This window comes from Limanda limanda, chromosome 22 (genome assembly GCF_963576545.1).
Source record: "Limanda limanda chromosome 22, fLimLim1.1, whole genome shotgun sequence".
NCBI classification, from domain to species: domain Eukaryota; kingdom Metazoa; phylum Chordata; class Actinopteri; order Pleuronectiformes; family Pleuronectidae; genus Limanda; species Limanda limanda.
The window spans coordinates 4,203,163-4,231,023 of NC_083657.1; the positions used below are offsets into that span (position 1 = coordinate 4,203,163).

The 27,861-nt window shown below is 43.2% G+C and overlaps 1 protein-coding gene across 1 annotated transcript; it reads right to left on the reverse strand.

The window, feature by feature from the left end:
* Window positions 1–659: 659 nt before the first annotated feature.
* Window positions 660–13,768, reverse strand: LOC132996188 (GRB2-associated-binding protein 1-like). The gene is made up of 12 exons (XM_061066514.1): window positions 13,343–13,768; window positions 9,577–9,705; window positions 9,180–9,345; window positions 8,116–8,308; window positions 7,043–7,695; window positions 6,131–6,213; window positions 5,910–6,019; window positions 5,092–5,357; window positions 2,619–2,715; window positions 2,114–2,243; window positions 1,395–1,529; window positions 660–1,175 (listed from the first exon to the last, which is right to left on the reverse strand). The coding sequence occupies exons 1-12, from the start codon at window positions 13,415–13,417 to the stop codon at window positions 990–992; spliced, it is 2,223 nt and encodes a 740-aa protein (XP_060922497.1). The 5' UTR covers window positions 13,418–13,768; the 3' UTR covers window positions 660–989.
* Window positions 13,769–27,861: the final 14,093 nt, after the last annotated feature.

A 27,861-nucleotide genomic window follows, 5' to 3' on the forward strand; every position in this document is an offset into this window, starting at 1 on the left:
GTGTGTAGTGACGACAACATGCGGCCTGAGTGCAGACAAATGCCGACTCAGGAAAAAATACTGCAACTGAAAACCAATAATTAGGTTCAAGCCTGAATTGGCCACATTTTAATTTTGCACTGTCTATCCTTTACAGCCTCTGTTGCTCAGGAACAACATACGACCCCACTAGTAATGACAGTAGCAGCAGAAGCAGCAGAAGTTATCACTAGGAAAGGCAGCAGGAATCCTAATAGTGGAAACAGGAGTGACAGCAGCAGCAGGAATGAGACTCAGACGCTGTGCAGAGACGCTTCATCACTTCCTGTCTGGACGGCTGCAGTCGACCCTGTCCGGTGTTCCAGGCACGGACCTGGTCCGGCTCCAGGATCTGCAGAACTCTGGCAGCACATGAACTCCACCTTAATCCATCGTCACTGGCCTCCTGCATGATTCACAAAACCCTCCTCCTCACTGGTACATCCCTCCAGGCCCTGGCTTACCCCCTCCACCCTGATACCCCGACTCTCTGGGGTAAACAGAGCATCAGCCCCCAGATCCTCCGATGTTTTTCATTGGCTGCTTGGATTCAGAGACTTTGTGCTGGAAATCAAGTAAGAAAAACACACTAGGAGTCCAGAGAGTGGTGTTTTAGATTTATTCATTCTTCATTTCTTTGTGTTCTCTATCACAGATCAACTGAATGAGTCATCAGATTTGATTTGATGATTACAGGTTGTAAGCCCCCCCCACACGACCAAATTTATTATGAATTATTTTCACCACAGTTTAAAACAGCACATCTCTGACTCAGCTTGGATTCCTGTTGGGAGACTAAAGTAACAGAGTCATTTACAACTGTACTTGTTAACTGCTGCTGGATTTGTACTTGGTGTGATTATTCAAAGTTTTAGAAACTAGACGTGCAGGATTTGCATCTGTAATAAAAATGAGGTCAAAGGTCACAGTGACCTCATATGGTAGCGTCTCAATAACCACGACGAGCACTTCTAGCTTTTGTCCTTCTCCGTGGACATCCTCCCATCATGCCACGCCTCCCTGGTGTTCCTCAGGGCCTTGGTCCTTTTGGGGTCCACCACCACATAGTCCACACGCGTGCTCCCCCCCCGTGCACGCTCCTCGCCAGCGCCGGCCGGTTTGTCACCGCTGCCTCCACCTGCTGCCGTGCAACGCTTCTGTTTGTGCAGAAAACACACGTCCATAGAACTTCAATAACAATAGAGGGAGTGAGAGAGAGAGAGAGAGAGAGAGATAGAGAGAGAGAGAGAGAGAGAGAGAGAGAGAGAGAGAGAGATAGAGAGAGAGAGAGGGAGAGAGAGAGAGAGAGAGAGAGAGAGAGAGAGAGAGAGAGAGAGAGAGAGAGAGAGAGAGAGAGAGAGAGAGAGGAGTGTTACCTGTTTTGATGGTGTTGATCGCCCGGTGTGGAGGTCCAAGTCCAGGTACTCCACCTGTTTGTCACCTCTGGCTCGCCGTAGCAACGGGCTGCTGACTCCGCCCTCTGAAGCTCGGTGCAGCATGAGCCTGAGAGACTGCACACACACACACACACACACACACACACACACACACACACACACACACACATACACACACACACACACACACACACGCTGAGACTTTAGTAAATCAGAGTCAGATAGAAAACAGGAGATGAAAAGGTAAAAAGTAAAGAGAAAGAAGTTCATCAGCAGAGGTTGTGATCAAGGGAGGAAGAAGTCACGGATGAGAAGAAGGATGCATAGAAGGAAGGAAGGAAGGAAGGAAGGAAGGAAGGAAGGAAGGAAGGAAGGAAGGAAGGAAGGAAGGAAGGAAGGAAGGAAGGAAGGAAGGAAGGAAGGAAGGAAGGAAGGAAGGAAGGAAGGAAGGAAGGAAGGAAGGAAGGAAGGAAGGAAGGAAGGAAGGGAGGGAGGAAGGAAGGAAGGGAGGGAGGAAGGAAGGAAGGAAGGATAGATGAAGGAAGGAAGGAAGGAAGGAAGGAAGGAAGGAAGGAAGGAAGGAAGGAAGGAAGGAAGGAAGGAAGGAAGGAAGGAAGGAAGGAAGGAAGGAAGGAAGGAAGGAAGGAAGGAAGGAAGGAAGGAAGGAAGGAAGGAAGGAAGGAAGGAAGGAATCTCACCGGCTCCCCAGCACTAAAACTGAGGCTGGAGGTCGTCATGGCGACATAGCTGTCATCTTGGTCGTCTGAGTCGGAGGAGGGGGAGGAGCTGTGGGAGGAGCTGGGCCTGATGGACTGACGACTGGACGGACTGACACACACACACACAAACAAATTAACCTAACAAAGCAACATAATTAATTAATTTTTTAATAATCAATTAAACCAATCAAGCTTCTCTTTGTTTATTGACCAATCTGCGAACATGGAGGAGGCAGGGTTTACCACCACCCAATTAAAGTTAATGAAGCAAGTTTGTGTTAGTTATATTTTGTGTTTTTTCTTCTTCTCTCTCTTTCTACTTTCATCATCCACTTTCATCCCCACATCCGCCACTGCTCAGGTCAGGAACAACATGCACTACTACTGCAAAGCCACATGGGGGTGGCAGAGTGCAGCACGTTCACTCTGCTGGGACTGAGCCTCAGCGATGAATATTAAATATAAAAGAATATATATGACTCACTCTCGTGTGAAGGTTCTGGTGACAGGTGAGCGGACAGGGGGCTGGACTTCCTGCCAGTCCTGCTGTATCGACGAGATGTCCAGAGGAGCTGGTTTCACTGGGAGAGAGGGAGAGAGAGTCACAGGTTCATCAGGTTATACTGCAGCCAGCCACCAGGGGGTGAGCAAGACACTTTGACCTCACTTCTTTGAGCCTCAAAGACAAACATCTGTTCAGATACTTATGATGGATATGATTTACTGGACTGGATGGGAAGTTTCTAACGACTGGGTCTAAAATCTCATCTGGATATGAGACACTTGACGATAACAAGTCTCCTCATGTGATTTCAAAGTTAACTGCGAGAAAAATCTAATAACGAGTCTTGTTGTGTTTGAATTGAAATGAATGTCAGTGTTCTGAGTTTATTCATATTTCATGAAAGAACGTTTCTGTGACCTCCGGCTGTGTAAGTGCTGAAGTGTGTGAACGTCACACTCGTCCTGCAGCCGAGTGGAAGCAGGTGAATAATTGAAAACTCAAAGAGGCTGAAGCGACAGGCGACGAACGGACAGAGACGCAGTGATGGAGGAAAATGGAGAGAGAGACAGAGCGAGAGAGAGAGAGAGAGAGAGAGAGAGAGAGAGAGAGAGAGAGAGAGAGACAGAGAGACAGAGAGACAGAGAGGCAGAGAGACAGAGAGACAGAGACAGAGAGACAGGGAGACAGAGAGACAGAGAGATAGAGAGATAGAGAGACAGAGAGACAGAGAGACAGAGAGACAGAGAGATAGAGAGACAGAGAGACAGAGAGACAGAGAGACAGAGAGATAGAGAGATAGAGAGACAAAGAGACAGAGAGACAGAGAGACAGAGAGACAGAGAGATAGAGAGACAGAAAGACAGAGAGACAGGGAGACAGAGAGACAGAGAGACAGAGAGATAGAGAGATAGAGAGACAGAGAGACAGGGAGACAGGGAGACAGAGAGACAGGGAGACAGAGAGACAGAGAGACAGAGAGATAGAGAGACAGAGAGACAGGGAGAGAGAGACATAGAGAGACAGAGAGACAGGGAGACAGGGAGACAGAGAGACAGGGAGACAGAGAGACAGAGAGACAGAGAGATAGAGAGACAGAGAGACAGAGAGATAGAGAGATAGAGAGACAAAGAGACAGAGAGACAGAGAGACAGAGAGACAGAGAGACAGGGAGACAGAGAGACAGAGAGACAGGGAGACAGAGAGACAGAGAGACAGAGAGATAGAGAGATAGAGAGACAGAGAGACAGAGAGACAGGGAGACAGAGAGACAGGAAGACAGAGAGACAGAGAGACAGAGACAGAGACAGAGACAGAGAGACAGAGAGACAGAGAGACAGAGAGACAGAGAGACAGGGAGAGAGAGAGATAGAGAGACAGAGAGACAGAGAGACAGAGAGACAGAGAGACAGAGATACAGAGAGACAGGGAGACAGAGAGACAGAGAGACAGAGATACAGAGAGACAGAGATACAGAGAGACAGGGAGATAGAGAGATAGAGAGACAGAGAGACAGAGAGGCAGAGAGACAGAGAGACAGAGAGATAGAGAGACAGAGAGACAGAGAGACAGAGAGACAGGGAGACAGAGAGATAGAGAGACAGAGAGACAGAGACACAGAGACACAGAGACACAGAGAGACAGAGAGACAGAGAGACAGAGAGACAGAGAGACAGAGAGACAGAGAGACAGAGAGACAGAGAGACAGGGAGACAGAGAGATAGAGAGACAGAGACACAGAGACACAGAGACACAGAGACACAGAGAGACAGAGAGACAGAGAGACAGAGAGACAGGGAGACAGGGAGACAGAGAGATAGAGAGACAGGGAGACAGAGAGATAGAGAGATAGAGAGATAGACAGACAGAGAGACAGAGAGACAGAGAGACAGGGAGACAGAGAGACAGAGAGACAGACAGATAGAGAGATAGAGAGACAGAGAGACAGAGAGACAGGGAGATAGAGAGATAGAGAGACAGAGAGACAGAGAGACAGGGAGACAGAGAGACAGAGAGACAGAGAGACAGAGAGACAGGGAGACAGAGAGATAGAGAGACAGAGAGACAGAGAGACAGAGAGATAGAGAGATAGAGAGACAGAGAGACAGAGAGACAGAGAGACAGGGAGACAGAGAGATAGAGAGACAGAGAGACAGAGAGACAGAGAGATAGAGAGACAGAGAGACAGAGAGACAGAGAGACAGAGAGACAGAGAGACAGAGAGATAGAGAGACAGAGAGACAGAGAGACAGAGAGACCGAGCGAGAGAGCGAGAGACAAGAATAATCATTGACACTTTCAGGAACAGAAGCTCTTTCACAAACGTTTCAGACCAACAACCAAAGAGGTTTTAGTTTGAAAGTGTTGGATATTACTGACTGTTTCGTCCCACTGAACTCAAACACAACTGAACGCTGGATATTACCCATGATCCTTTGTGCTGTCGCTCACTCACCTCTGCGTTGTGGTTTCAGGTCGCGGTGGATCGGAGGGGGCACGGCCCTCACCTGTGTTCCCGTGGTGACCGTGTTCCTCCGGAGCGGGGGGGTGAGGGGAGCGGGGGAGTTGCGGAAGCCCATGTGGACGGGCGGGGGCACCTGCCTCCCCAGGGACGCCAGATCCCCGGTGGCGGGCTGAGAGGGGAGGGAGGGGCTCATGGGGATCATGGCGACGTAGTTGCCATCTTGGAGGTGCAGGGAGGAGTCCGAGGGAGGAGGCGCCCTGGAGGAGAACGCAGGATTCATACTCTTCACTCAAACACCAATGAGGTTATGTTTTCATCTGAGTTTGTTTATTAGTGGGATTATGCAAAAGATAATAAACTGTTTCGATAAAACCTTTTCCGTGGTAGCATGTGGTTTGTGTCCGGGAAGGAATCATGAAATGTTGGTGCAGATCCAGGTTTTTATCACTTTCTAACATTGTGAGGATGTTGCCTTGATTTCTCTGATTAATTCAAGGGTCTTGATGAAAAAATCCTATTCAGAGGATTGATATTCATGAGTGTGTGTAATCTTTGGTTCTGGAGGTTTGAGTTCTCCTGAGTTACGTTTGAATTCTTGTATTGAAATTCTCTTTATGGTCAATCTTAACCCTTTTAGGTTTCCAGGATCCTTCAGAGGTTTTAATGCCTTTCAGGGATGTTTCTAAAGGTTCACCAGGGTTCAGATAACTTACAATATCAATGATTAACCAACAATTCAACAAAGACAAGTTGTACGGTTGGAGTTGTGTTAAGTCTTTTTAAGAACACACTGGTATGTTCTCACCAACCTTGGTGCCACAGGAGGCTCAGTGGTGGCAGCGCTCATGGGGACATAGTTTTCATCCAAAGCATCATCTTCAGAGCAAAGACTCCCCAGAGGTACCAAGCCTTTGTTAGTCTGAGAGAGCACATGAAGAAACCAAGAGGTTGGAGTCAACTTGTTGATTAACTGTTTCAATTCTCTCGTTGTTTTTATTTTACCGTCCAACTTTAAAATGTTTAAACTTACAAAGTAACTGTTGAAGCTGTCGCTGAACTCGAACATGCTCGCTCGGTCCGACAGCGACTGAGGGATGAAGAAAGACTCGCAACCTGAAACACAGAAGGAGTAGAAAGACTTGTACTTATAAATATATCTATACGTACATATTAATACGGTTTGAGGTTGTGGTTGTTGAATGAGCAGTTTTGGGATTATGAGAAAGAGGAGTATTTAAATATGTGCGTCCATCCAGGTGCTGCTCATGTGATTGATATAATCCACGATTAGAGTAAGAATCTCCTGATTTAAAGCTTGTACAGCTTTTACATACTTACTAAAAAAAAGTGTCTATTTAGCATGAATGAATATGGTGACTGTCGTAACTAATCTGCTCCTTAAGCAGCAGGTCGTCCAACAGGAAACAACACAAGGGAATCGTCTATTTTGGGACAATGTGCGTTCTCACCAGAAACTGAGATCTGGCTGAAAGTCTTTGTGCTGCTGTGGAGCAAAGTCCTCGCATTAAGGAAACTTAAGCTATTTAACGTGTGGTGCAAACAGGCACCAATAGCTTCAGCGCTGACGAGGATATAATCCGTCACTGCTGCAGAATAAAGCCTCTTCATGACCTTGGCGCTCTCTGAGGTACCTGCTGGTTCACGGTGACAATGCTGCCCCCTGCAGGACGTGGCGGTATTTCCAATTATGTTCATGTAATACGACTGAGGGCTGCGTAAGTAAACAATCTTTAATGACTGACAAAGAATCAACCCACCATGACGTCACCCGTTGGTTTGTGTGCTTATGTTTCACAGTTTGGATTTTGAAAACCAGAAGTAACCATATTTGGAGGAGCAGGGGGTGGAGCCACATGCACCTACAGGACAGTACCAGCTATCAATCACACTGCATCCATGCTAGATGCTGCATCTCACGTACCTGTCTGCTTGCGTCCTGGTATACTGACGGTGTGACTCCTCAGCATACCTCCGCCGCCTCCTTCCACACATCCATCCCTCCCCCCCGACTCTGAGGAGGTCCGGGGGAGCGTGGCAGGTCCCGTGCCCACAGCGGGGGTCTCTCCCTGGGCTGCGATCGGCGAGGGCTTCGGCGGGCGCGGAGGAGGAGTCGGGACGGACGCATGGAGCTCCGGCTGGGTTAAAGAGTCCACACTTGGTGTGGAGGAGGGGCGGCGGGGGGGTCGTGGCTGTGGCGTGGACGCAGGACGGGGGATCTGGTACGAGTGCATGTGGGGATGCACGGTGGGGTGTGTGTCCTCGATGAGCGGGATCGCCACGGGACGCAGGTGGATGTCCAGCGAGTGCTTCCTGGGGTGAGGGGAGGGGTGACAGCGGGGTCGGCCTGCTCGCCTCTGGAGGTCAGAGGTCGTGCTGGCGTCCAGTGACTGGCTGAGAGGCCCCGTCATCGAGGCCACTGTCCACGGAGCCGTCCTGGAGGAGGACGGAGGAGGGAGGCCGTTGGGAAGCAGGGACGGAGAGGAGGAGGAGGAAGAGGAGGAGGAGGTGGCAGAGGGAGGAGGGTAGAGGTTGTCGTAGTCGGTTTCCAGAGAGACGGAGGATCCTAAAGGAGGCCTGGAGACACACATACCAAAACAAAAGGATTTAAAGGGACAGTTTCAGTCATTGAAACATGAACTTTTGGACCAAATGGGACGAACGGACAACCTGACCTCCAGCCACTGGGAGGCAGCGCCACACAATAATGAACAAACGTTGCTGTGGAAACGCAGAAACTTTTTGCTTTTGCTTCCAAGAGTTCAAGGCGAGTTAAATCTCCGAGCGTCAGCAAATCCCACAGAGATAAACATCCTTCAGACTCAGAGGAGTACAATGGGTTGAATCGTTTTCCTCTGTGATCTAGGCTGAGATAAACCTCTAATCCCGTCCCGTAGATCTAACTCGTCTAAACCTGCGACTGCTGCGGGTTTCATTCATTCGAGTCCACACAGTTCTCTAGATTTCCCACAAACTGCCTCTCGTGCGTTGGCTCACCTGACGTGACTCTGACAGTGGGACAACCACAGGTAGTTGTCCTCTGTGTGGCCGTCGGGCTCCAGGCGCCGGACGCTCACCGGGTCGTAGGGGGGCGGGACCGAACCTGCTGCCGTGGAGATGGTTGCCATGCCACTGGACGGGGTCACCGCGGTGACGGAGGGGGGGCCGGACACAGAAGGTCTCTCTGGAACTGAACCAAATGACACGTCAGATAACGATAACTGATAGCAGCCATTAAAGAAGTTCAACGGTCTTTGTCTCCCTGCAGGGCATTGTGGGTATTGGTGTTTTTCATTATTGTAGCCTTTCATAAACAGCTTCTATAACTGGCACAACATAACCACAATCTCCAGCTGACGAAGATGCATTGTGGGTAATCAGGGCAAGTAATGATATATGCTGCATTCTCATCCGGTCATTTATGAGCAGAGTCCGTATAAACTTTGCTCTCTTTTTGGCATTTTGCTATTCTCTGAAAGTTTTGACATTATATATGTTATGACTTTTAATTTCCCAGCTAACTTGCTAAGTTGTTAGCCTCTGTAGCTTCTAGTAGCGCTGATATTAAGATCCATGTTGCTGTTGCTGATATGGAGTCGTAACCACAAGCTCAAGACGACAGCCAGCAATTCTCTCCCTGCTCACATTATTAGGTACACCTTTACAATGTAATACAATCCAATACAACAGCTACCACATATTCCAGCTTCTCGAGACTATGCTCTGGTTGTAGTTTGTAGCAGTGCACGTGTTTTTGTAATTTAGCAGATGAAGATATTCAGTTCAAAAGTTCAAATGGCTGTACACAGAGAAGCTGTTGAAAAAAAAATACCATATTTCATGATATCTTTGAAATATTTGACCATCTACACATCTGAGGCGTGGAGACACACACACTCAATCCTGAAGACGTTTTGTGTCCATATTTCACTCTGCATGTTCTCGCTCCTCCGTCCTCCCACAAGCTTTCACACTGACTCAGCCACAACCCACACGAACGACCAAATAACAAGAAGGGATCGTTTTATTCCGTCCATCTATCGGGATTGATTCTGTCGTACCGTCCTCAGTCGGGTTGAAGCCACAGATCAGGCAGATGGAGGACACCCAGCGGTTCATGTCCTCCTCAGACTCGGCCACCAGGTACCAGGTTCTCTCCTCCGTCCTCAGGTCGAACACAAAGCTGTTCTCCAGCTCCTTCTTTGTGAACGACAGGCCGGCATCCACCTGAGGGAGAAGAACCGGACAAAACAGGCATGTCTGAAACACAGAGCTGTGTAAACATGATTCCGGACATTTTCTGAACTCGGCCTTGGCCCCAAACGTGACCCTTAAAGAATCAACTACAGACGGTGGATGTTCATTCATTCTTTCAGGTCATCACTGAATCACTGATCTAACACTGGTCGGTTTGACCTTCACTCGTTTATTTTCTACTCATTTATTTGTCTGCTGTACCTGTTCACACAGGTTCAGGTTGATGGTCCTGATTGGTCGACGGGACTGTTGGTTCTTGTAGTATTGTAAAACGTCCGGTTCTCCGCTCAGTCGACCGCTTCGCAGAACGAACCATCGCTTCTTCCACGCCTGAGAAACACAGGAGGAAAGACGACTTTTATTTTGTATTGATGCCAATTCAAACCCCTTTAATAATTGTTGGATGTTACAGAAAACAAGATAAGTGTTTTTACTGGAAGAAAAAAGAGAAAACATGACAAGGGAAGAACTCTCAAACTTCAATGCCCCACTTGTGCCTCCTACAGGTTAGAATCCTCATTACACACGACCTAAACTTTCCCATCTTGAGTAGCCATCAGCACTAATGGATCATAGGTCACCGACTATTATTATAAGTTATTGATAATAAATAAGTTTGGATCATGTTTTTATTTGCTATCATGCAGTTCACTCTTTCTTCTCTCTCTCTCTCTCTCTCTCTCTCTCACTTTCAAGACAACTTTGGTGTCTCTCTCTCATGTCAGAGGTTTAACACTCCAGTGCACATGAATGTTAACTAAACATCACAGACACACACACACACACACACACACACACACACACACACACACACACACACACACACACACACACACACACACACACACACACACACACACACACACTTGCTAAATGTTTGACACTGCTCTGGTTCATGCCATCATGCGCTGAGCATTATGGGTAGGGTCCATCCCCCATGAGCAATCCCAGCGATGACACCCCATATTTCAGACATGACTCACTACCCGTGTGTGTGTGAGAGTGTGAGAAAGTGTGAGTTTGTGTACAAAAGACACGTCATGATTATTTAAACGTGTGAAACAGAGCATGAAGAAGGATTTTAATTTAATAAAAGCATGTGCACACACACACACACACACACACAGTTGTGTTTAATTGTTTAAAGGTAGAAGAGAATTAACTAAGACTTGATAAACATTGTGTGTGCGTGTGCGTGTGAGTGTGTGTTAGTGCGTGTGTGTGTGTGTGTGTGCGTGTGTGTGTGTACACAGTGATTAAACAGGGCAGCACACATTTCGCTCCAAACACAGACAGGAAGAGGAAGTAGCTGAACAGGAAATGCCGGTTAGCGTCGACAGTGGATGTTTATTCTCCGTCGCTCTGTTTGATGATGTGTCGTCTTCAGGCGGCTGCACAAACACGAGCAGTGCGACCGCAGCGTCCACAAAAATATACCTTTCCTCCATCTGTCCTTTGTCTCCGCGTTACAACATTAGTGGTGACTTTAAAGTAAGCGTCTAGTGGTCAGAAGAGGAATTGCATCCTCAGTTATTGTTCTGTTTAAAGTTTAATCTCTAACTTGACAGTTCAAGGTCACATTTTGCCCGCACATAAGAACGAACATTTTCCTTTAAACCCTTCTCTAATCTCTTCTTCACCTTTTCTCTCTCCTTTCCTCATACGTTTTGTTTCTTCCTTTGACCTCTGACCCCAAACAGGATGCGGGCACAATAGATCTATAAAAAACACTTCCTCCATCCTGCCTCCGAACCAAAATTAACAAAAATATTTACCCTCTTTTTCAGTTCCTTCTTTACACACACGTGACCTCATGACACTTTCAGTTTCTATGTTTTAGCCTCCTTCATTTTCACAACATCGTTCTTATCGCACTGAGGTTGAAGATTGATCATCAAAATATTTTACTGCAAAACCAAAGACTCTTTGTCCTTAAACTGTGTTTGACCTGATGTGTGTTACGTGTGCTGTTGTGCTGAAGGTTTAATTCACCTCATCATTCTGCTTGGTTCTCTTCCAGTGTGTGTGTGTGTGTGTGTGTGTGTGTGAGTGGGTGTGTTTCCAAACCTTCTAAATCTTTGGGGAGGCCTGATCTTCCAAACAGGCCCAGCTGAGAGCGATTAGTTTATTACATAATTTGGGGCACACACACACACAGACAGACACACACTCACACAGAGGGAGTGTATGATGAGGTACACTCTTTGAACTTTGGCCCAGAACTTAACATGAACATATGAACACACACAATCCTCTGCTGTTATAAGACTGTGGTCTGTGGTCTGTGTGTCTGTGTGTGTGTGTGTGTGTGTGTGTGTGTGTGTGTGTGTGTGTGTGTGTGTGTGTGTGTGTGTGTGTGTGCACAGTGGGTTGTATATCATCATGACTAAATGTTTACACACTCTGAACAAAGGGTTCAACAGTTTTATCTTCTTCTTCTTCACCTGCTGAAAAACTCAGGCCTCAATTTTTAACTGCTATGTCCGACACCAGGGATTATGGGTATTGTAGTCCTGTTAGTTAAAACATATAGAGCTCTGTTTCAGCCCTGATTGGTCTGAAGTTCAAAATCTGGAAAAAACATAAAATTGTTCTTGAGCACGGCAAGAGAGAGGGACATTAACTGGTGAAAATATGGACAGGAATGATGTGATAGTTAAACTCACTGGTAAGGCATGTCAGAAATGCAGATTGAGTGAGTGAGTGTGTGTGTGTGTGTGTGTGTGTGTGTGTGTGTGTGTGTGTGTGTGTGTGGGCCTATAATACTTCAGTACTGGAAAGTAAGCTTTGCTGCCGTTGGACAAACAACCATATCTACCGATCTATCTATCTATCTATCTATCTATCTATCTATCTATCTATCTATCTATCTATCTATCTATCTATCTATCTATCTATCTATCTATCTATCTATCTATCTATCTATCTATCTATCTATCTATCTATCTATCTATCTATCTATCTATCTATCTATCTATCTATCTATCTATCTATCTATCTATCTATCTATCTATCTATCTATCTATCTATCTATCTATCTATCTATCTATCTATCTATCTATCTATCCATCTATCCATCTTTCTGTTTGTCTTTGCTGTTGCGCAACTATTTTGTTGATACTCTACTTCAAAAATTCCTAAATTAGTATGAATCTGAGAAATAATTGAATTTAATCAATAATCCTGAAGTTTAAATCATAGCGACAAACAGCTGTGTGCTGTGAAGAGTGTAGTTGCTTTATGATTATGACTCTGTAGTTTCAGGAAATGAGTCAGTGTGTAAACACACACGCAACCGATAGATCATCATCAACCTGAATTAATAAACTAGAACACCCACCTGTAGAGTTTATACCTCCACCAACGTCCCATGTGAAACCACTTTCAAAATATTTAGATTTGGATCTGCATCATCATCCACAAAGTCATAAATATCAGTCCTCTAATTTTAGTTCAACAAAACCTTCCGAAATATTTAATGTCCGATCTCACGATTGCAAAGAAAGTGATATATATCCTTCATCCAGCGCCCGATCTGCACTAAAATGTAATGACTTCCTTCCTGGTCAATATCGCATTTATCCACCAAGTTTCATAGAAATCGATCGCGCAGTTTTTGAGAAATCTTGGTTATAAACAAAAAAACACACGGAAACATATCGTCCTCAGCAGAGGTCACCACATCGCAGAGTTTCAGTGAAGAGTCTGTAAACTGCGTTCGTTCCTTTGAGCAAGTCACAAAGAAAATGCGATTAAATTAGGTTTTTTTATGTTGTACAAACGTTTGTACGAACATTGTAAAAGCGTAGGATAAAAGAAGCAAGTCACAAAGAAAACAAAAAAACAAAACAAACAAAACAAACAATACAAACGTCAAAAGAGAACAAAACTGTTTCGAGCAAACATTTGTACGAAAGCTTGTCTGGAATTTTTTACAAACATACAATAAGAATAATGAGGTACTCACGTAACGCCGTAACTTTTTCTCCGGTGGCGATTTTCGCAGCCAGCCTTCACACACCACGTCCCCGGCTCCGCTCATCGTCACGGCAACAAGGCTTGAGCGCAAAGCTTCTGATGCGAGCAATCAACTGACGTAGCTTATCAATCGTCCAATCCGGTAATCCTTTAATCAGACCCAACCAATCAAATCAGTCACTCAGCGACTGGATGAGTTTTCATGACTCAGATCAAAGTTAATCCGGTGGAAAACTGATCAGATCAAACTTCTTATCGGATGTGAAATCGTTTGATCTGGTTTCAGAAGGAGGCCCGCGACCCCGTCGACCAATCAGCTGTCACCTCAGTCGACCTTCTGACTCCTGAGGCCTGGGATCAATCAGTCTATTGGTTGATGACGTGAAGCTCCTCTGGGATCGATCACCAGGCGAGAGGGAGCTGTTCCTCTGTGGACGGCTGAGTGATCGACTCACACCTCCTTCTCAGAGGGTTTCTACTTCCCAGCAGCCACTCTCCCCTCCCTCCCTCTCTCCCTCTCTCCTGCTCTCTGGTCGTGCAACAACCAAACACAATGGCTGAGTTCGGACATTCCTTCTCTCCTCTCCTCCCACTTCTCCCTCCTCCTCCTCCTCCCGACAGGAAACTCCCCCTGTGGATAGAGAGAGAGTTTTCTCCTGCTGAGGAAGACAAACTGTTCCACACAACAATCATGTGTTTACTTCAGAATAAACTGATCTGAAGAGGTGGTGGTGCCGAGTTGGTTTGCTCTGAGTAAACTGTGGACACTGGAAAAAGAAAAGTGACTAGAACAGAAAAGGTTCAGCTTCATTAAAGGAACATTTAAAGAGTCTTATACAGCATTCTGAAGGCAAAGGCACAGTCATATACAAATACTTTAAAAGGCGTGTATCATTGTGTAAATCATGCAAAATATAGGCAATATAGTATTCATACCTCCACCAAGGCTCCTTAAATTCAATCAAGCTGCACCAGATCACAAACACTCATAAGAGCCAGCCAGGGAAAAATGTGGTTCTACATCAGGTACAGATCAGACTTTGAGAAATGAGACGTCAGTCTGAACAGAGATGTGACCTGAATCTGATTTAATGCGACGCTACATCAACGGTCGAGAGTCTGGGTTCCAAAAGCTCATCAAGAGGAAAATGAAACCGTAAAACTATCCTGTATCTGTCTTTTAGTCCAGACTGCTGGTCCTTGCAGGATTAGGACATGAGGAGGAGAGTTATCAAGTTGTTTGGATCTGATCTCAGTCACTGAGGCTGCTCATACAACTAACATCAATTTGGAGGTAAATGCTGACATCTAGTGGGATACAATATTTTTTTTCCCAGCTGGAAAATAACCTTTTAAATAACTCACCAAACACAAGAGATATTTTATCTGCAGGCTCACATTTAAATAAAATAACAAGGAAAGTCAGTTTTTGCACAATTAACTTTATTTGAATTTGAATGGCTCCAGTGCATTGAATTTTATATACATTTTTGTTCTTGCTGTACAAGCTTGTTACATACATACATATATACACTCTATATACACAAAAAAGTAGTTTTTTGCAAGCCCAGCTCTAGTATTTAAATTACATTTCATTTAGCTGACGCTTTTATCAAAAGCTGCTCACAATAAGTGCATCAACCCTGAGGGAACAAAGCCAGAACAACAAGAATCAAGAAAGAACAATTTTCTTCAAGAAAATGAAACTACAAAGTGCTAGAAGTAAGTGTTATTTAAATGCTACATCATTGTTTTGTGGAACTAAAGTGTCAGTGTTACAGAGATTTATTTGCAATATATACGGGAAAAAAAAGGGAACTATTCCCAGGAAATGCTTATTGGTCAATAGCTGTGCACACTAAGAATAACTCTGACTGAACAGAGAAGTTGAGAAGAAGTTGTGTGTTTTAATTGACCTGAAGTATAAAGAGAGATGTCGAGATTTATATTTTGAAAAAAGAATCAGACACTGGACAGAAGCTCCGGCCGTCTGTCTCATTCTTTCTCCTGTTTGTAAAGTAAATCTTATCTGCTTATGGAATAATTCAAAAGTTTGTGTGTTCAGATATCAGAACAACCACCAGTGCTTCTGTAGATTTGTTTGGATATCACCAAAACACACGATGGTCTAAATGTTTTTATTAATCTTCGATAGAGAAGAAATAACACCGGCCACATTGAAAATATCAAAATTATTGTATATAGTACGCGTTGTCATTTTGTGACGACCTTCTGTAGCTGCTGATGCTGATGCTGTCTCTGACCCAGCAGATGTATATGAAGGGAGTTAACGAAGCTGCAAACACTGGTAATATTATCAACATTGGCGCTTCTGATGCAGTCGCTGTTGCTACTGCTATTGAATATGCTAATATTACTATCACTACTATTACTCGTATCAATACTTTAGCTACTTCCCTTCCTGCTGCTGCTGTTGTTGCTGTCATCCTTACCGTTATTACTATTATGATTCCTATGAACATTATTCCTGCACTAAGTAAGCAGTAGAACCCCCCCTGACTCTGTGGCTCTGGTTTCTCAGTTGGAGTCGTATGTTCTTCCTGAGCATCAGAGGCTGTAAAGGAAAGAAAGTGCAAATTAAAAATGTGGCCAATTCAGGTTTGAACCTAATTATCTGTTTTCAGTTGCAATATATTTTTCTGTGATCATGAATGTCAATCTTACCAAATACTGAACTCTACTGAATCCACTTACCAGTGACATTGAGCCAGCATTGGTCTACACTGAGGCTAGATTCTGTCCTCACTACACACTTGTACCGGCCTGAGTCTTCAGTCCTGAGTCTGGACACATGAAGTCTGAGTCGTCCTTCTCTGAGGACGTCTCTGTCCCACTGGACTCGTCCTGAAAACTGTTCATCCTGAGACACCGGGACCTCAACACCTTGATGTAGTCGATACACCACAGAGACTCTGAGGTCTGTTATCAGTTTACAGATGATAAAGAATAAGTTGGGGGATTTGTCTCTTCTGGTTGTGAACGTCCATTCCAGAGTGATGTTGTCGTTCTCCTCTGCCTGATAGTTGGTCTGTTTCACATTCACAACTAATGTTCCTGCTGAGGAGACAAAGAGGGAAAGTGAGGACCTGAACTTTCTGATTATTTTAGTTTATGGACGATGAAGTGAAGGTAAGAACTTACCACAGACACAGGAGATCATGGTGATGAGCAGCAGGATCCGGATCATCTTCTCTCTGTGAGAGGACACAGAGGTGAAGACTCATAAACTCATGAGCTCAGTAAACCAACCAACCAATATACAAACTGTGGTATAATGTGAAATACAGGGTTAGGAACCTTCTGTATAGAACACAGGGGACAAGGGAGAGGGAAATAAAAGGCAGAGTCCTGGTTAACAGTTTGGTTAGTGAAACAGTGAAAACGAAATTGTACCTCACTTCGTGGCTCAGAGAAAGTTTTTGTTTTTTAAGTTGTTTTTTGAATGTTATTGTGTTAATTTACCATTTATTTTCATGACTAATGGTCAGACCTCGATCTGAGTTTTCACATCACTTCAGTAAAGAGTATGTGAGTTAAACTTCTCCACAGACTCGGTCGTGTTCAGTGACAGGGTTAGCCTGTTAGCTAGGTCAGTAAAGTTGGAAAGATTTTCACAGAATCAGACTTCCCCGATCAGTAAGTCAGAAAGGAAACAAACGTCAACCACAACCCTTGCCTGTTTAGAAACAAGTGCGCAGGGACCGTCCACAAAGTGCAAGACCGAAAAAATATATTAAAAACTTTTCAATAACTTCCCTCTTTTACAGTATATTCTCACCAATATCATGTCACAGGTCCAGGGTCACCTGCTGAGTATGCCACAGTATTTAATTTCGAAAAAATAAAAAATATTTTGCATGAGTTTGGGTCACGTCATCAACTGCAGTTATTGAATATTTTTAATAAAACATATTTCCTAAAATTATACAAAACCACATTTTCCCAAACTAAGTACTGCAGCATAGCCAGCAGGAGACCCTGGACCTGTGACATGATTTTGGTGAGAATATACAGTATTACAGTGAAGTTATTGAATAGTTTGTAATATCTTTTTTCGTTGTTGCACTTTGTAGACGGTCCCTGCGCACTCGTTTCACAGCAGGCTATCCACTAAAGGCCGATTTATACTCGGCTTTTTACGGACGCACGCACGCGAGAGACGCAACACGCCCCTCGCATACATGCGGGGGGCGTGTTGCGGCTTGCGTGCATCAGCCAATTTTTCTCACTATACGACAAAGCGACGCGAGCCTCACGCAGCCCGCAAGGCTTGTGATTGGTCTGCTTACTACATCCCGTCCGGAGTCTAGTTTCCGGTTTCAATCCCGGAAACTGCGGAAACCACGGAAGATTTAGAAGAACGAATATGGACCAAAATAGAAGAGCACTTGGCAGAAAAGATCCGAAACTATGACCACTAGTATAACCCGTCACTGACCGGCGGATTTGTCCGCCAGAAAAAGGCTCTGAGGAGCCGCCGTGGCGATGTAAATTAAAGTGTGCCACACACGAAGAAGAGCCGACTTCAACAAAAAACATTACTCCGCCTAGTGGTCTGGCGGTGAATTGCGTTGCAACACGCGCAACTGTGGGGGAACTATAAACCAAAACGAGTCCGTAGAAGCTGCGTGCGTGCGTGCGTAAAAACCGACTATAATTCGGCCTTAACACCCATGTCCCGGTCCATCACGGGGACGAGCAGGCAGCAGGATAGGAGCTGGAGCGACGAGCTAACGGTGACTTCACCTGTCCATCAAGTGATAACTATTCATAATTTCAAACCTCTTTATAATTTAAACGAGTGAGTCACAGTTTTCACGAAGGAAGAACTAAGTGATTGAGACTAAAACAGTTTTGTGAACCAAGTTAAAGCTACAAGTTGCTGTTGAGGGGAAGTTCCTCTCTCTGTGAGGCATGTCTGCAGCGACACGGAGCTCACACGTAACAGAAGTACAAAAGAAAGACATCAGGGCGGCTGTGGCTGAGCGGTAGAGCGGTCGTCCTCCAACCTTAAGGTCGGCAGTTCGATCCCCAGTCTTCCCCATCTGCATGCCGAAGTGTCTTTGGGCAAGATGCCGAACCCTGAATTGCCCCTCATAGAAGAGGTGCTGCTAATAGATGCACTGTGTGAATGTGTGTATGAATGGGTGAATGTAAAATTGTACTGTACAGAGCTTTGAGTGGTGATCAAGAATAGAAAATCGCTATATTAATACAATACCAGCGTAGTAGTAGTTGTTCGTCTCGCTGTCTCACTCGGCCGTGCGTCTGGGAGAATGCACTACCAATGCGACCAACGAGAGTGAAACATGCAACCTAGAGTATACTCCATGTGACCAAAAGAAGAAGCTGTCACTTCCTGCGACACCGTGTTGCGGTGTCGCAACACGGCCCACGGCCTACGACCTATAACTGGTCGTAGGGAAGAAGCTGGTAAGAAAGTTCTGAAATTAATTTCCTCGTGACCTCGAATCACTCGATATAAATCGAAACACTCTGGCCCAAGTTAAAAGGAAAACACAAGACAGTGTATATATTTACATTTTTATTATGTTATGTGTACTATTATGTTGAAAACTCAAGAAACAGATTGTTTAAAAAACACATTTTGCCTCAGGATAAGTTAAAGTAAATCACTGTAAAAATATAATCAATTATTCATTTAAGGTTTGAATACTTAAACAAAAAAACTTCAGAGAGTCTATTTATCTGTCTGTATACAGAACAGATTATCACAGTATATATAAAGACATTATTATGTTATGTTATGTGTACATAATATATGTTGAAAACTCAATAAACAGATTGTTTAAAAAACTAATTTTCTTATTTTGTCTCATGTTCATAAGGATCAGTTAAAGAAAATCATTGTAAAAAGATAATAAAGCATAAAATATTTGAATACTTCAAAAAAACAAACTTCAGAGAGTCTATTTATCTGCCTGTACATAGTGGTCCAGAGGTGAGGCCGCCACAATCAGATGAACAAATAGTTTTCTGTCTGATGCTCCACTCAGTTCTTACCTCACAGCTTAAATCTAGTTATATATTTTCCTTCATTCATGCTGATTCAAGTAGCACTTTTCAGTTTGGCTTTCTTTAAAAAAATTTACTTTCTTGATTCTTGTTGTTCTGGGTTTGTTCCGTCAGGGTCGATGCACTTATTGTGACTCGCTTTGGACAGAAGTTTCAACTAAATGAAATGTAACTACGTAACTCAATGTAACTGAGATTCTAGGTGTTATGATAGAACGGGAACGAGGAGGACTCGGGACGGACACACACGCACACGCACACGCACACTCACACACACACACACGCACACGCACACGCACACCCACACGCACACGCACACGCACACACACACACACACACACACACACACACACACACACACACACACACACACTCACACACACACACACACACACACTCACACACAGGGAGTGTATGATGAGGTACACTCTTTGAACTTTGGCCCAGAACTTAACATGAACATATGAACACACACAATCCTCTGCCGTTATAAGACTGTGGTCTGTGGTCTGTGTGTCTGTGTGTGTGTGTGTGTGTGTGTGTGTGTGTATGTGTGTGTGTGTGTGTGTGTGTGTGTATGTGTGTGTGTGTCTGTCTGTGTGCACAGTGGGTTGTATATCATCATGACTAAATGTTTACACACTCTGAACAAAGGGTTCAACAGTTTTATCTTCTTCTTCTTCACCTGCTGAAAAACTCAGGCCCCATTTTTAACTGCTATGTCCGACACCAGGGATTATGGGTATTGTAGTCCTGTTAGTTAAAACATATAAAGCTCTGTTTCAGTCCTGATTGGTCTGAAGTTAAAAATCTGGAAAAAACATAAAATTGTTCTTGAGCCAGGCAAGAGAGAGGGACATTAACTGGTGAAAATATGGACAGGAATGATGTGATAGTTCAACTCACTGGTAAGGCATGTCAGAAATGCAGATTGAGTGAGTGTGTGTGTATGTCCGTCTGTGTGTGTGTGTGTGTGTGTGTGTGTGTGTGTGTGTGTGTGTGTGTGCGTGCGTGTGTGTGTGTGTGTGTGTCTGTGTGTGTGTCTGTGTGTGTGTGTGTCTGTGTGTGTCATCTGAACTGCTCGTAAAAAGACTTCCTGTGACTTGCAGAGGAAATGGCTGCTTGTACTTCTGCTATTAGTCCTTGTCCTGAACATATGTCATGTGAGGCATTTATCAGTTTCTCCTCTGCTGAGTGGTACTACGTGCTTTCAGAACTATCAATAGATCACAAGTTGGTTTGACTTGTAACGCCACGTTCAAGCGTTTCTCAGACACGTCTCTAAAGTTGGGGTTATATATCAGTAAGTTTAGACTCACCTACATAGACCCGCCCATGTTCAGTTCTCTCTGGGATGCCTCCGATAATGCGGCCCCAACAATTAATTCCCATTTTGTAGAAGTCTTTTATCAGCTGGTTCCCTTCGCCATAGATCCCCGTCGGCCTAAGGGAGCATGTTTGTAAAAACTTTCCACCCTTCAGCTGGAAAGAAAGCAAAACTAAGGGTCAGTGTTAGGAATCGGACGGGGAGGTAAACAGAACATGCACAAAAACATGTACACAATGTTTACTTCAGACTGTAATAAATTACCTCTGTGCCATTAGCTTCAAGCACAATTTTATCAGCCTTTGACTTAGACTTGGGATAGGGCATAGAGTGACCATGTGATATTTCAGTTTTTCTTTTTTAATAAATTTGCCAAAATTTCTACATTTCTGTTTTTTTCTGTCAAGATGGGGTGCTGAGTGTACATTGATGAGAAATAAAATTAACTTTTTTGATTTTAGCAAATGGCTGCAATGAAACAGAGTGAAAAATGTAAAAGGGTCTGAATACTTTCCGTACCCACTGTATGTTTATAAATGGCAGTGGCATGGCCACCCTGTACCCTGCACATGTTTAAATTAAAAACATGAATATATGAACCTGTGTAATATTTGAATAGCTTAGTATTGAATGCACAATATCAGGGTAGTTATGTTTATACATGGCACTAGGACCAGTTTAATATAAAACACAATTTTATACAATATATATAGTAGGGGGTCTCTGCTCCATCTCTCCACCTGTTTGGGGGTCCTTGGCCTGAAAAAACGTTGAAGGCCCCTGGCCTATAATACTTTAAAGTAAGCTTTGCTGCCGTTGGACAAACAACCATATCTACCGATCTGTCGATCTGTCGATCTATCTATCTATCTATCTATCTATCTATCTATCTATCTATCTATCTATCTATCTATCTATCTATCTATCTATCTATCTATCTATCTATCTATCTATCTATCTATCTATCTATCTATCTATCTATCTATCTATCTATCTATCTATCTATCTATCTATCTATCTATCTATCTATCTATCTATCTATCTATCTATCTATCTATCTATCTATCTATCTATCTATCTATCTATCTATCTATCTATCTATCTATCTATCTATCTATCTATCTATCTATCTATCTATCTATCTATCTATCTATCTATCTATCTATCTATCTATCTATCTATCTATCTATCTATCTATCTATCTATCTATCTATCTATCTATCTATCTATCTATCTATCTATCTATCTATCTATCTATCTATGTATCTGTCTATCTGTCTATCTGTCTATCTGTCTGTCTGTCTGTCTGTCTGTCTGTCTGTCTGTCTGTCTGTCTGTCTGTCTGTCTGTCTGTCTGTCTGTCTGTCTGTCTGTCTGTCTGTCTGTCTGTCTGTCTGTCTGTCTGTCTGTCTGTCTGTCTGTCTGTCTGTCTGTCTGTCTGTCTGTCTGTCTGTCTGTCTGTCTGTCTGTCTGTCTGTCTGTCTGTCTGTCTGTCTGTCTGTCTGTCTGTCTGTCTGTCTGTCTGTCTATCTATCTATCATCTATCCATCTATCTGTTTGTCTTTGGTATTTGATGTTGAGCAACTATTTTGTTGATAATCCTGAAGTTTAAATCATAGCGACAAACAGCTGTGTGCTGTGAAGAGTGTAGTTGCTTTATGATTATGACTCTGTAGTTTCAGGAAATGAGTCAGTGTGTAAACACACACGCAACCGATAGATCATCATCAACCTGAATTAATAAACTAGAACACCCACCTGTAGAGTTTATACCTCCACCAACGTCCCATGTGAAACCACTTTCAAAATATTTAGATTTGGATCTGCATCATCATCCACAAAGTCGTAAATATCAGTCCTCTAATTTTAGTTCAACAAAACCTTCCGAAATATTAAATGTCCGATCTCACGATTGCAAAGAAAGTGATATATATCCTTCATCCAGCGCCCGATCTGCACTAAAATGTAATGACTTCCTTCCTGGTCAATATCGCATTTATCCACCAAGTTTCATAGAAATCGATCGCGCAGTTTTTGACAAAAAAACACACACGGAAACATAACGTCCTCAGCAGAGGTCACCACATCGCAGAGTTTCAGTGAAGAGTCTGTAAACTGCGTTTGTTCCTTTGAGCAAGTCACAAAGAAAATGCGATTAAATTAGTTTTTTTTATGTTGTACGAACGTTTGTACGAACATTGTAAAAGCGTAGGATAAAAGAAGCAAGTCACAAAGAAAACAAAAAACAAAACAAACAATACAAACGTCAAAAGAAAACAAAACTGTTTCGAGCAAACATTTGTACGAAAGCTTGTCTGGAATTTTTTACAAACATACAATAAGAAAAATGAGGTACTCACGTAACGCCGTAACTTTTTCTCCGGTGGCGATTTTCGCAGCCAGCCTTCACACACCACGTCCCCGGCTCCGCTCATCGTCACGGCAACAAGGCTTGAGCGCAAAGCTTCTGATGCGAGCAATCAACTGACGTAGCTTATCAATCGTCCAATCCGGTAATCCTTTAATCAGACCCAACCAATCAAATCAGTCCCTCAGCGACTGGATGAGTTTTCAGGACTCAGATCAAAGTTAATCCGGTGGAAAACTGATCAGATCAAACTTCTTATCGGATGTGAAATCGTTTGATCTGGTTTCAGAAGGAGGCCCGCGACCCCGTCGACCAATCAGCTGTCACCTCAGTCGACCTTCTGACCCCTGAGGCCTGGGATCAATCAGTCTATTGGTTGATGACGTGAAGCTCCTCTGGGATCGATCACCAGGCGAGAGGGAGCTGTTCCTCTGTGGACGGCTCAGTGATCGACTCACACCTCCTTCTCAGAGGGTTTCTACTTCCCAGCAGCCACTCTCCCCTCCCTCCCTCTCTCCCTCTCTCCTGCTCTCTGGTCGTGCAACAACCAAACACAATGGCTGAGTTCGGACATTCCTTCTCTCCTCTCCTCCCACTTCTCCCTCCTCCTCCTCCTCCTCCCGACAGGAAACTCCCCCTGTGGATAGAGGGAGAGTTTTCTCCTGCTGAGGAAGACAAACTGTTCCACACAACAATCATGTGTTTACTTCAGAATAAACTGATCTGATGAGGTGGTGGTGCCGAGTTTGTTTGCTCTGAGTAAACTGTGGACACTGGAAAAAGAAAAGTGACTAGAACAGAAAAGGTTCAGCTTCATTAAAGGAACATTTAAAGAGTCTTATACAGCATTCTGGAGGCAAAGGCACAGTCATATACAAATACTTTAAAAGGCGTGTATCATTGTGTAAATCATGCAAAATATAGGCAATATAGTATTCATACCTCCACCAAGGCTCCTTAAATTCAATCAAGCTGCACCAGATCACAAACACTCATAAGAGCCAGCCAGGGAAAAATGTGGTTCTACATCAGGTACAGATCAGACTTTGAGAAATGCGACGTCAGTCTGAACAGAGATGTGACCTGAATCTGATTTAATGCGACGCTACATCAACGGTCGAGAGTCTGGGTTCCAAAAGCTCATCAAGAGGAAAATGAAACCGTAAACACTCACATCTGTGGCCTCCATGTTTGTTACAGACTTCTTCTGCTTAAAAATAAAACTATCCTGTATCTGTCTTTTAGTCCAGACTGCTGGTCCTTGCAGGATGAGGACATGAGGAGGAGAGTTATCAAGTTGATTAAATCTGATCTCATTCACTGAGGCTGCACAACTAACATGAATTTGGAGGTAAATGCTGACATCTACTGGACACTTTTAAGTATTACAATAGTTTGAGTTTTTTTCCCCAGCTGGAAAACAATATATATTTTAAATAACTCCTCAAACAAAAGGAAATATTTTATCTGCAGGCTCACATTTAAATAAAATAACAAGGAAAGTCACTTTTGGCAAAAATTACTTTATTTGACTTGAATGGCTCCAGTGCATTGAATTTTGAACATATACATTTTTGTCCTGGTAATACAAGCAGGTTACTGGGAAACTTTCACTGGGGTTCGATTCCCTGCTGACCGACGGCTCTGAGGCTAACACAGGCTAACACAGGCTAACTCCCCTTGCGTTTTCCACCTACTGTCACAGGGTTTCCCCCCCCGTTCTCATTTCCTCCACTTTACTGTAATCCTGTTGCCATGACGTTTTCTACCTGATGACGAGAAGAAACAAAGTCGCTCTTGTACTATTTTGAAAAGAAGAAAACCTGAACTCACTGGACAGTCTTAAAATTATTGAAATCTTGGAAAACCATCAAAGTACCAGATAATAGAATACTACAATACAAGTTGTTTCTGCTCTCATATTAAAAATGAAAAAAATAAATCCAAACCAATGCTGTTTGTTGTTTTTAAAATATACTGCTATACGTGTGTGTGTGTACTTGTTTTTGTTGATTTTGTAGGACCTTCACCTGCAAAAACACTGACCTTGTCAGGACCAGCAGACCTTATGGGGACCAGCGCTCCTTGTGAGGTCCTGGTTTTGGTTTGTCTGTCCACAATGAATGGAAGTGAATGTACTATCATTATACTGTGTACTTGTGTGTATGTGCATTTATCTATCTATATAGATGGAAAGAAAATAATCATGGACAGGATAATATATTTCATTTATTCCTCAAAAGAAAAGACAATGAACATATTGTATTTTTATTATAAAAAGGAAATTAGCACTGTAGCAGATAAGGAAAATCGTACATGAAAATATAATTATGAACAAACTTAAGGTCAAACTTAGATGAACTGATCTTTATTTGAAATGTCTGTACGAGGAGGAATCAGTTAAAGTGTCACGCCAGCAAGTTTGAAGGTGACATTTAATCTGCCAAGACATGAGCAATTAATAACAAACTATGATATATATAACAACACTATATTGACCAGGTTAAAATGAAGAGGAAGGAATGATTCACAATGGTTTATTGCTCTGAATCAAATGCTTTAAGGTCATGAATCATCCCTTATAAAGACTTAACTAAAACGCTTTAACTTTCCTCTTTATTCACAACTACCGTGTGATTCACTACCATAAAGACGGAAAAAGCTGCACAGGTTAAAATAAGACTACCGTAAGTGCGAGAGAAGTTAAAATAGAAACCGTTTGTCAAAATATTAAAACAGCATCTGAGTAATCGATGACCTCGATTACGTTGGCGCGTCGCCCCAGCGCTATTAGCCATTCTTTGAGATCCCAGATATGATAAAGCCTTTGCTCTGATTGGTCGGCAGTCTCAGAGGTGTGGTGCACGGCTCCTTCGTTCTTTTGAGGGTTTTGTTTCCCTCAAAATGGACGGGGAGGCACTTGTCTCTTACCATATTACAGGCCACAATCACAAACTGTTGCTTCCAGGTTACCTTAATATATGAATTAATTAATTCATTTTCTGGAGGACACTTGAAGGATAACACTTCAAACACCAGCATGGTCTTCCTGCTGCTGCACAGGTTACTCTTCACGTGGAGGCCAGACCGGCTGCAGATCTGCAGGACGTCCTTCGTCATATTGGCCGGGATGAACGACTGCTTCCTTGTCCTGCACCAGAGTCCTGTTCTGTTTAGATAGCTGCACAACGAGATCATCACATTGTTTAAAATCCAACCCCTTTATGAGTTGGAGATCAAATGACATTAACTGTATCTGCTGCTGATTGGATATGAGAAATATAATGATGCTCTTTGATATGACACAGTGCTGTTGCTGACATTGCCTCTTTCGAAATGCAAAAATCTATAAAATAATTGAATTCACCTTTTCCAGTCTTCTTCAGAATTCAAGCTCTCGTTTTTTGGAATGAAGTGTTTTATCGTAAAGTTATTGTCAGTCTTTTGTACGATCTTGGGGTCACAGGGCTTCGAGTTGTTAGGCTTCTCGTGTTTGCTGGTAAACATCGTTTGGACGACAGTGAAGATGATGCCAGTCAGGAGAATGATCTTCATTTTGTCTAGAGTGTGAGAGAAAGATTATTACACAGGGTTTTTGAGCAGAACAATGTGTTGTTCAAAAACAATATTTATTCAGTATTCAACATTATCGTCAGTGCAGCTCATAGCAGGACTGAAGAATAATGTGAATAAAGACCTAAAGTTGTAATTTAAAGAATAAGTTGTAATAATTTAAAAAAATCTCTTTTTTGTTTTCGTTCCAAGGATCCAACATGCCAACCAGTCCGATATACAACTTTATTCTCTTAATTTTATGACTTTATTCTTACGATATTACAACTCTATTCTCTTCGATTTTCTTCCCTTTAAGTGGCTTTAATTCTCTGTCATAATGAACCATTACCGATATTTAAATATTTTTCTATACAGTGCTTTGAATATTGTCATTGATATTATAATTACCAAATCACTTTTACTCCTTAATACAGTTAATACAGTTAATTCAGTTTTTTATTTTATAAAATTTATCTTGAGGCTGAATCAAAGTAAAAAGTACAAAACTTTGAATTGAAAATTAGTCCCAGCTTTAAATAAGTAAAGGGAAGTCGGTTAGAGTGTGAAGGTGGAGAGACCTTTTCTTACCTTTCTCTGCAGCTGAGTTCGTCTGGAGAGGATGAAGTCTGTGGGTTAAGTCAGGAAATGTTCATCTTTTATAAACCTCTCAGGGTCCAAGAGTTTGACCACAAGAGATAGACAACCAATGAAGATGCAGCAAACTCGTTTCTCACCATATATGTCTGTAGTTAGTGTGCAGATGCGGTACGAGATATGGTCAGAGTGTGTGTGTGGTCTTCTGATACTTGATGATGTGCACGTTTGTGGGGAGCTACGTCTGAAGTTGTCAAGCGCCTCTTTGTCTCTGTATCAGATCACGAGTCACTACAGTGAGAAGATGCTCAAACCCATCATCCAGTAAACACAAGCAGGCGAGTGCGAGGGGGGGGGGTCGTCAGGTTAGAAAGTTTTATTTGTTTTATACCAACAACACAGAAATAAAAAAGACATAGAAAAAAGCTCTGGTCATTTAAACCCTCTTCCTGTAACATGATTTATGAAATACAGTTTACATTAAACCACAACCAACACACAATGACATCTTAGGAATATATATTGTATTATTTATGGAAGAAATAGAATTCAGCCCTTGAACAACACCTGAGTACCAACATGCAGCTACATACACATGTCAGCTCAC